Raw genomic sequence first — 10,220 nt, forward strand, 5'->3', positions numbered from 1 at the left:
GAGTCACCGTCCCTGGAGGTGTTCAAGAAACGTTTAGATATAGCGTTGAGAGACCTGGTTTAGTGGGGTTATGTTGGTGGTAGGTGGATGGTTGGACTAGGTGATCTTGTAGGTCTTTTCCAACCTAGCTAATTCTATGATTCTATGATTCTATATATATTTTTTTTCCACTTAGGCATTATTAGCAGTGATAATGGCCTGCAGACCAGCCTCTGAAGGCTGCTTATCGACTGTCACTGTCTCTTCTGCAAGTGTCATTGTCCCCAAACTCTTCATCTTCTCCATGTGCATGGAGCTGATGCTGTGGGCTTTGCTCAGGTGTAGCTGGTTGGCGCTTGATGCTGCCATTTTAGTAATTCTTGTGATGCAGAAGAAGGAATTTCATTCAGTTTCCTTCTCCCCATGGCTGTGATTATTCTGCAGAAAAGACAGATATGTAAAAAGTGGGAAGATGGCATTTGCCGCTCAAATCAGTACATGTATATCCTTTAATGCAAGCAAACATGACTTTTTAGAAGTCAATAGGCCATTGAACATCCTCTGATGCTTTAGGGACTTTGTGATAACAACTCAGCACACCAGAAAAGGAAAAGAGACCATTCTGTTGCTTCCATGTGACTGTAGCAGGGCACTGCTCAGTTTTTTATTCCTGAAATCTCAGATCTGAATCATGGAATAACAGAGTGGTTGGGTTGAAAGGGACCTCACAGCCCACCCACCCAATCCCTGCCATGGGCGGGCTGCCCCCCACCAGCTCAGGCTGCTCAGGACCCACCCAGCCCAGCCTTGAGTGCCTGTGTGGATGGGGCACCTACAGCTCTCTGGGCAGCAGTGCCAGGGCCTCACCGCCCTCTGAGCAAAGAACTTCCTCCTGACATCTAACCTGAATCTCCCCTCCTTTAGCCTAAAGCCATTCCTCCTTGTCCTGCCACTATCAGACCATGTAAAAAGTCAGTCTCCCTCCTGCTTATAAGCTCCCTTTAGGTACTGGAAGGACATGATGAGGTCTCCCTGGAGCCTTCTGTTCTCCAGGCTGAACCTGTGCTGCTTTCTGTCCTTTTCTTCCCTCTGACCTTTGGGAACCGTGCAGTGTTTCTGTGGTTTCCCGGTCTGTGGTGGGCACTCCTCCCACTCTGAAAGTCTGCTCTCACAGAAGATTATTTGAAATCACATATCACAGTAGTACCTCCAATTAACATGACATGGGCTTTTCTTCGTGCAGCCCAACCTGCTTGGAAAAAAGACCTTGTACACTACGACATTGTGCTGACATGTTTTCCTTGCTGTGTAATACTGTGTAAACAAACCAAACTTTTTTTTTTTTTAAGCCTTGCCAACACTGCACAGCATCCAGCGGCAGAACGAGGCTGCCTGCTTCTCCCTCGCTTTCATTAAAAAATAAGAAAAGGGCAAAGGGAGGAGATGAGGAACATCCACTCATGGTTTGCTTTTCCTGTCTCAAATGACAGGCTGCATGCCTGCCTGATCTGCTCCCACCCAAATTAACCTAATTTCCTAATTTGCTCAAAATATTTCTATGCTTTTCTTATTGCATTGGGAATATTTGCCCTTTCCAGTAATAAGCTCTCCTCTCTGAGTTGGAAAATGTTATAGAGAGCTCCCCAAGGAGCTGTCAGATTTTCTGGCCCTTGTGCAGGTCTCCACAGCCTCATTTTCCTCATTTGCAGCAATTGGTGCGTTCAGGATGGGCTTGGGAAGGTTGGCAGGGCAATGGGGCTGGGGAAGCCCCACAGCTGAACTCTGCAGGATGCAGGCAAGCAGCTTACACCCCAAATCACTCTCAGCTCTGTGCATCGATGCTTAGTGCCCACAGACTAATTAATTTCCCAAGTTAATCAGGAATACATTCCCAACAAAAGTGGCAAAAAAAAAAAAAAGTCCTCTCACATCGCTCTTGGCAGGATTGGAGCTGTGTAATTCCATCTTTGGAGAGCTGGGGATGGGTGCTCGGCTACACCTCACCTGCTGGTCATTCCTAGACATGGAATTGGGATTGTTATGGCACTTTACTGGTGCCCGGGTGCATGTTTATGGTACAGCTTTCCCAGGAATGTAGCCCTGGGGACATCACTGCACCTTTCTGCATGGTGCTCAATGTATGCACTGAAATGATTCCCAGTTTTCTGCAACAGAAAGTGTGGCTGATACAGGTGGGAGTCACTTCCCTCCAACCACTTTTTTAGTAAGCTCTTGAAAAAAGTTTAACTTAGAATCATGAAATCATAGAATCCTTAGAGTTGGGACTTCTTGTCCAATTCCCCAACTTGACAACAAGTTTCAAGCAGTATGAAATCAAAGTGTAGTTAATCCTTGAACGTGAAGAAGAGAAAGAGCCCATTTATTTATTTTGCATTGTTTGCTCCGGACTTGCTGGGTTTCGCTTTGCTCTGTCTCCATGCAGAAAAACCTGCAGCTCCTCCAGAGCCAGGGCTCACATCCCTGCTCTGAAGGCTGCAGGGGATACTTAGCATTAGGATCGAGTTTGTCCAGCTGTTTCTGTTATTAACTCAGAGAGACGTGGAGAAGCTCCTTGTTGCTGTTAACTTTATCACAAGGTGTCACTTCTGAGGATGAGGATGCTGCCATGGCCATAGGGGTTCACATGGACCTGATATCTATAGCAGTGCATTCGTGTATCCTGTGGTTTCTCTGGCGCAATGTTCGTTGCCGAGGATACTGCCGTTAAGCCATGTAAGAGAATCTGCTCTTCACTGCAGAGTCCATTGTCTGCCCCAGGCCCGTGTAATTGGACATTTCTCCTTACAGCCCTTGTCAGACCTGCTGCCCATCTCCCAGCAAAGCATGCTCATTATGGACCATCTTTACAGTCCTGGTTTGCAGCACTATTTGCTATGTGGCCTTCCTGAGTGGAAGGGACCAAAGCTTTTATTTGGGCTGCCCGTCCCTTATTTATTTTTTTTCATACAAGGGGCAAGCTGCAATAAAAGCCAACCTCAGAGCCTGCTGGGTTTTTGAGGTGTGGCAGTTGCTGAATTGCCCCTGGGGCACATCTCCATTGCTCCGTGGAGCACATCTCTGTGGCTGCCGTCTGCACCTGGCTGCAGAGAATGGGATGCAGAGGCTGTGGTACAGGCACAGGCTGGCTGAGGTTGGTGAGGACCTCTGGAGATCATCTCATCTGACCTCCCATCGCACTGCAGGGACACCCACAGCAAGGTGCCCAGCACCACGGCCAGATCTTTTGGAGATCTCCAAGGAGGAGACCCCAAAGCCTCTTTGGAACCTGTGCCAGTCTTTGCCACCACTGCTGTAAAATAACATTTCCAAGCAGAGCCTCTCTTAACAAGATGCTCACAGTATCCCTATGGGCTAATCCTTTTGTCTCCTCTTCTGCACCCCAGGGCATCAGTGACAGATCTGATGCTTTGGCTGCTTTAATAAAAAGTCTTCCACCCCCGCAGGAGCCTTTCTTGCATTTCTGCCCACTGCAGAGCAGTGGAGTAGCACTGGCTGCCTGCCTTACGCTGCTTGTTGGCTCTGGGCTCCCTTAGCCCCAGGGGCACCGTGCTGCAAGTTTGGGACCATCATGGATCTCAGTTCTGTTCTGCGAGACAAATCGTCATAGTTTTCCCCCTGCAAAGCACGTAGCTCAGGTAATATGGAGTATTTATTATATGCACTGTGCACTTTCTCTGCTAAAGAGCACCACTGTCCCACAGCCAGGCATTCCAGGTCTTTCCCCTTTTTATCCATACCCAAGGAGTTTTTGCACAAGAAAGTGCCTCTCTAAGGAGCCAGTCCTCTTGCAGCCTTAACTGATGCCCTGGGACCCTCCCTTCAGGAACTCAGGTCAAAGAGATTGCAGTGAAAAAGCCAGCCTGGTCCTGGCATGAGCAGCAGCCTCTCCCACCATGTCAGCTAGCCCCGTGGTAAGGGATTTGGATAGCACAGGCTCTTTAAAAGAACAGCAACATACAAACACCCCAACTACCCACAGCCCTCATCACGGCACTGACCTGAGCATCCCGAGCCCCCTCCCTGCATTTTCCATTAGAAGCCATCCTCCGAGTGCTCTCGGAGCTAAATCGGCCAATGAATGATCTGCTGAAAGCAATTGAATGAAATGTCAGCGGGGTGCCAGCGCCAGGGGGGCTCCTGCCGTGATTAATAAGGTATTTAGGCATTGCATTTTGGAGGAGCTACCTGAAACACAAGGCACAGCAAAGGTGGCTTTGAAATGTGCTTTAATAAATTAATGCTAACGTCGGTTGTTTAATTATTCTTCACAAATTGGTTACAATAACGGCAGGGTTATGTTTGGGTTGAACACATTATCAAGCCTTTCAGAAAGCTCATATGCAAAAAGGGTTGTGTTTAGATCGCTGCACATTGCTTTTCTGACATAAAATGATCCAAAAGAGGAGGAAGGGTTGAAATAATCTGTTATTTATTGAATGCAGAGACGATGGGGGTATAAAGCTTTTGAGGCTGAGATTAAGTGGGCATCCATCCAAAGAACTGGGTACATCTTACTGCTATTAGAAGCATTGACTCCAACAACTGAAGCTGCCCCATCCCTGGAGGTGTTCAAGGCCAGGTTAGATGGGGCCCTGGGCAGCCTGGTCTAGTATTAGACGTGGAGGTTGGCGGCCCTGCCTGCGGCAGGGGGTTGGAGCTTGATGGTCTATGAGGGCCCTTCCAATCCCAGCCATTCTATGATTCTATGAGCTAATATCTTGCCTCTGCTGTTGAGGGACCTCTCTTTGTAAGGGAAAAGGAGAGCAACAGCACTAAACATTTTCAAACTTCCTTTGGCCATCAGGTTCCAGCAAGCAGAGCCATGCAGGGACCTGCAGAAAGCTGCCATGCAGTGGGCAGAAGTAGGGTTTTGTGGCTGAAACACAGCTTTTATGGTAAAGAGATGTGCCAGTGGTAGCAGAGCTTGCTACATTTAGCTGGGTTATGTCTCTGAGCATTCAGCCACAGAGCAGGATGTGGATTTTGTACATTGCTGAGGCAACGCACAAAATAAGTGGAATGCAAATAAAATGCATTCTGTTGAAAAGCTTTCTGCTGCACGGCCCCTTATTTTTTTGCTGATCTTTAACATTTTTGTAGGTTCTTATGCATACCTAGGATGTTTACCTCTGGGAATTGCTCAGCCCCGCTACATTTCGTAGTGTTGGTGTCTGCGTGCCGTGCTGCTCAGTGCTTTCTCTTTTGGCTCTGGATAAGTGTGACAGGGATGCAAAGCAGAGCAATGGTACTTGTGCTGGGCTCTGTCCTTCAGCCACAGGGCTTGGGCCTGACTTTGTGCAAGCCTTGTGGAAAAGCCCCGATAACTGAATCATAGAACATCCTGAGTTGGAAGGGATCGTCGAGTCCAACTCCTGGCTCCACAATAACTACTTTGGTTGTTGTGCATTGTTACACTTTCACTTTTTTCCCATGGTGGAGAATACTGAGCTTACAGAATAAGTGGTTGTGTTGGAAGAGACCTCACAGCTCACTCACCCAGTCCCTGCCGTGGGCTGGTTGCCCCCCACCAGCTCAGGCTGCCCAGGGCCCACCCAACCCAGCCTTGAGCACCTGCACAGATGGGGCACCCACAGCTTCTCTGGGCAGCTGTGCCAGGGCCTCATCACCCTCTGTTTAGACTCCTTTGCTCTCATTGCTGTCCCTACCAGTTTCTACTCACTCATTGCAGCGGATCAGCAATTTCGGAAGAGTGGGGTCAAGAACTGGACCGAGGCATTGCAAACTGTTCTAGGGGAGGGGTAGTGCATCACAGTGATAACACGGGTGCTCTCTCATTGGCAGCAGCTGAGCCAGGCTCTGGGCAAGGATGGGGAAGCAGAACAGCAAGCTGCGTCCTGAGGTGCTGCAGGACCTGCGCGAGAACACAGAGTTCACGGACCATGAGCTGCAGGAGTGGTACAAGGGTTTCCTAAAAGATTGCCCGACGGGCCATTTGACTGTGGAGGAGTTTAAAAAAATCTACGCCAATTTTTTCCCTTACGGCGATGCGTCAAAGTTCGCCGAACACGTGTTCCGCACCTTCGACACCAATGGCGATGGGACAATCGACTTCAGGGAATTCATCATTGCGCTGAGCGTCACCTCACGGGGGAAGCTCGAGCAGAAGCTCAAGTGGGCATTCAGCATGTACGACCTGGATGGCAACGGGTACATCAGCCGTGGTGAAATGCTGGAAATAGTGCAGGTGAGCCGCTGCCTCCGGTTTTATGTTTATTACTGTCACTTCTAGACTTGAGGCTGGAGATGGCGCATGGTGCTGGGACCCACCATATTCTCAAGGGGTGGCTTGGGGACATGGTGGGACCTGTGAGGTGCAAATGAGCAAAGATCCCAAGAGATGAATGCAGCTCTGTGCAATGGGGCTGCGGCCAAAGTCTTGCAGCCCTCCCTAGGGATTCCTCAGTGGGGTTTTGATGGGGTCAGAAAGACCTAAATGCAAATTTTACTCTCCTGATTGACCTCAAGTTCAATACTGTGGGCTTTGAAACTTCAAATCTGAGTCAATGTGAGCTCAAAATCAGAAGACCGTATCATGTTCTCCTCCCTTGAAGGCTGGGTCCCAGGTCAGTGGTATCCGCCCTGGTGGTGGAAAGCATCCTGAAACACGAGAGGTGCCTCTGAACATCAGGGAGCACTTCTTGCTGAGTGGGTGGCCAAGCACTGCAGCAGGTTGCCATGAGAGGTGACGGAGTCTTCCTCCTTGGTTGAAACTCAGAAGCCACCAAGACATAGAATAGAATCATCAAATTACCTGGTTTCGAGACCATCGAGTCAACCGTCCACTTGACCTACCAAGCCATGGTGCTGGGCACCCTGCTCTGGGCATTCCTGTGTGAGCAGGGGCTGGGAGCAGATGGACCCAGAAGTCCCTGCCCACCCAACCACTCTGCGACCCTGTGGTTCGGCCCCTAACTGAGGTGCATCCAAACCAGCACCACACTTGGTGTCCCCAGTGCGTTTCAACTGGGTAAAGAGGTCCCACTTTTATGCGCCTTCTTGTAAGCCTGATACTGAATGCGGACGAGCAGCAGCCTCCCTCATCCTCTTGCAGAAAGCAGATTCTCACACTGGTGCTTCACTCCTGTATCCTGGCTCAGACCTTCTTGTACATTAATCTAAACCCTGATTTTCTCTTAAACTGACCCAGCAGTGTGGGCGCTTCTTTGAAGTGCGAATGAACACGGGAAAGAAAAATAATAAAAAAAAAAAGCTGCAGTCAGAAATTCCTATTTGTTTTGGTTTATAAAGTCCCACAGCTGCCTGCCAGGGTCAGCTGCCTTTTTATTGCTGCAGGCTTAAATTATTTTTCTCAATCCTGATGCTTTGTAGCTTGGGTCGTGTTTTTCCTATATCGTTTTTTTTTTTTTTTTTTTTTAATACGCAGGCAATCTACAAAATGGTTTCATCAGTAATGAAAATGCCAGAAGACGAATCCACTCCAGAGAAGCGAACAGACAAGATCTTCAGACAGATGGACACAAACAATGACGGTACGATCCTCTTCATCCTGCCGAAGGGAGAGATGCTCGGTGGGAGCGAGGGTTTAGCTCTAGTGTTGAGTAGACCGATGACAATGTGACTTTATGTCTAGAAAGGCTTTTTTTTATTTAAGAGCATTTTATGTCCAGGTTTTGGTGTGTACTGCCACAGCCCCAGGCCACGTTCCCAGTCCTGCTGTGTTTAACCCTTGAGTTCAGCAAGACCATTGCTGGTCACAAAGGAGAATCCTTTGTGCTTTGCTTTTGCAAAAAATTGCAAGGAAAGGGAAACACTTATAAACTTACTAATAGTCAGGAGTGCTCTTTTTCAGACCGACAAAAACAAAAACTTCAGAAAACACTTTTTTTGGTGATACTAGCCCGAAGCTAGGATGGAAGCATGCCGTGGCTTCTTGAGCTCTTGTGTTGCTTCACCTGGCTTGGGTGCTGCACCCAAATAGGAGCCTTTCCCCATTTCTGCAATGGGCTTAGAGTATCCTGCAGGGATCCTGCGCTCCCAGCTGGTGACATTGGCGCTGTGAGTCTGTGCCTTGTGTCTGATGGTGGCACCGGGCAGCAGCCAGAAGCACAATGTCCATGAGAGGCTTAGGCCATGAAATGGGTGTCCTCCATGAATAGGTCGTGCCTCAGTGTCTTGAACGGAGGAGCCCTTTGGGAGCAGGAGGGAGGTGAGGGGGTATAGGGACAGCAGGGCTGTGCTGCTGGCCCCTGGCTGTGCAAAGCAGAGATTTGGGACTTTAGGGTTAAAACATCATAGCAATAGAGCATCATATTCAAAGCACACACATATTCAGGTACCGAGCCCCGTGTCTGTGCTATTTGTGTAGCCCAGCTCTGTGCAAATTGCTGACGACATTAGAATGGTTGGTTTGATGTTTTTTTGGCAGTGCCTTTTTAAGTAAGAAATGACAGTTTTTATGCGGTATTGTTTTGCAGAAGAAAGATGCATCCAGGCTTAAGGGCTTGAGCAGGATTTGGCTGCCGTGCATCGCACTAAATTCCCCTAGATGCATTTGCAATAGATTAGATATATGTGCGTTGCTTGTGTGCAGAGGGCTTTTATTAAGCTGCAGTGAGCAGCAGCGATGAATGACTTATTTTCTGCTTTACATTTCCTCCTTTGAAGGCAAGCTGTCCCTGGAGGAGTTCATCAAAGGTGCCAAGAGCGATCCCTCCATCGTGCGATTGTTACAGTGCGACCCCAGCAGCGCGAGCCAATTCTGATGAGAGCGGACAGTTTGCAAGGAGAATCTCGGCTTGTCTTTCAAGCTTTGCTCGCAAATGGATGCCTTCTCAATCATTCCTCAACAGTTAGTGGATAAGATACCATTGCCAGATTGCGTGTGTCCGAGTGAAACAGCCCTCGCCCCTCACTAACACCAGTGCAGCTCTCCTTTGGCAGCTCCATTTCTGCTTTCCAGTAATGTTTTGATTCACTCTGCACGTGTAAGGGTAACTGAAAGGTGTTTACAAGCAGATGCAAAGAGCTGACTCTCCGCTGGGGTGCCCCCTTCACTTCGGTTGCGGGGAAGGGGGTGCCCCACAGTCTCAGGAGGACGCTAGGTAGGACTTTGGCCCAACATAGCAGGTGGCAGGTAACTTATTTTGCTTCAGAAGTGACTATGTGAGAAAAAATGTGGACTGAACGGAGTAGAAAGTTCAAATTAAAAAGAAAAACAAACAAAAAAAAACAGTAAAAAAACAAAAAAAAAAACCAAAAAACAAAAAAGCAGCTTTCCTGGGCATGGTTCCAATTTTCTTTTTGAGGAAAATTGCTTGCACTTATCTAATCGTCTTTACTTTCTTTTAATATATATATAAATTATATATATATGGTGAGGTAAAATTTTAAATATTTAGGTCATCTATTTAAGGCATAAAATAGACTCAAGCTTCGTTTCTTCTAGTTGTCCGTGATTTATTCTGATCTTGGAGATGATTGTTTTTTTGTGGTATTTATGCATTAGCAAATTGCTGTTCCAAACAAAATGCATGACTAGCAGTTTGTGGGTATTTCACTCTGTTTAATTCCCGAATGCAAATATTTGTTCATTTTTATTGTCGATCGTTCCGGCGTTACTGTATTAATGGGAGACCCGAAAGGAGCAAATCCTCATTTTGTATTTCTCAGTGGAGTCCTACATTCTGGTGGTCGCTGCGTCAAGTGGCTTTGAGTGACCTGAGGTGACGTGAGTCGCACCGCTGTCCTCCACCTCGCTGCACCTCTCCCCTTGCCGTCGATACGTTAATAGTCTCGTGCATTCCAGTGTTATTTAATATCTGCCTAATGCCAAGAAATATTCATTGAAATAAACGACTACTTTTCTTGTCCATCCCTGTCTTCTTTTCACCCAAGTCTGTGTCATCATGTGGTTGGGGAAGCCCAGCCCTGTGCAGGATACATCTTGCTGCATTGACTCTCACTGTTAAGTAGAGAGGTGTTCACAATATCCAAGTGGAAATGTGTTGGTAGGCTGAGCTCAGGCTTATGCCAGTGCTGCCGAGCAGAGTGACGCGTTCATTGCCTTTTTCCCTACAAATTCCAATTTGAGCCATTAAACCAACGTTTCTTTCAACTGCAGCACCACACTGATGATTCCAGTTCGATATTAGGAAACATTTCTTCTCAGAAGGAGTGGTGAGGCATTGGCACAGGCTGCCCAGGGAGGTGGTGGAGTCACTGTCCCTGGAGGTGTTCAA

General features: G+C 47.8%; 1 protein-coding gene across 6 annotated transcripts in view; it reads left to right on the forward strand.

Moving 5' to 3' along the window:
* The window catches only part of HPCAL1 (hippocalcin like 1), a 53,647-nt gene extending 43,794 nt beyond the window's left edge, over positions 1-9,853 (forward strand). For 3 of the 6 annotated variants that reach the window (XM_021389994.1, XM_021389997.1, XM_021389996.1), the window contains 3 exons: positions 5,803-6,205; positions 7,406-7,511; positions 8,647-9,853. In XM_021389994.1, the coding sequence (XP_021245669.1) occupies positions 5,828-6,205; positions 7,406-7,511; positions 8,647-8,744 (582 nt within the window). In that variant the 5' untranslated portion in view covers positions 5,803-5,827 and the 3' untranslated portion in view covers positions 8,745-9,853. The remainder of the gene's footprint in view (positions 1-5,802; positions 6,206-7,405; positions 7,512-8,646) is intronic. The other 3 variants (XM_021389995.1, XM_021390000.1, XM_021389998.1) reach the window with 1 other exon arrangement.

Source organism: Numida meleagris, chromosome 3 (genome assembly GCF_002078875.1).
Source record: "Numida meleagris isolate 19003 breed g44 Domestic line chromosome 3, NumMel1.0, whole genome shotgun sequence".
Taxonomy (NCBI): domain Eukaryota; kingdom Metazoa; phylum Chordata; class Aves; order Galliformes; family Numididae; genus Numida; species Numida meleagris.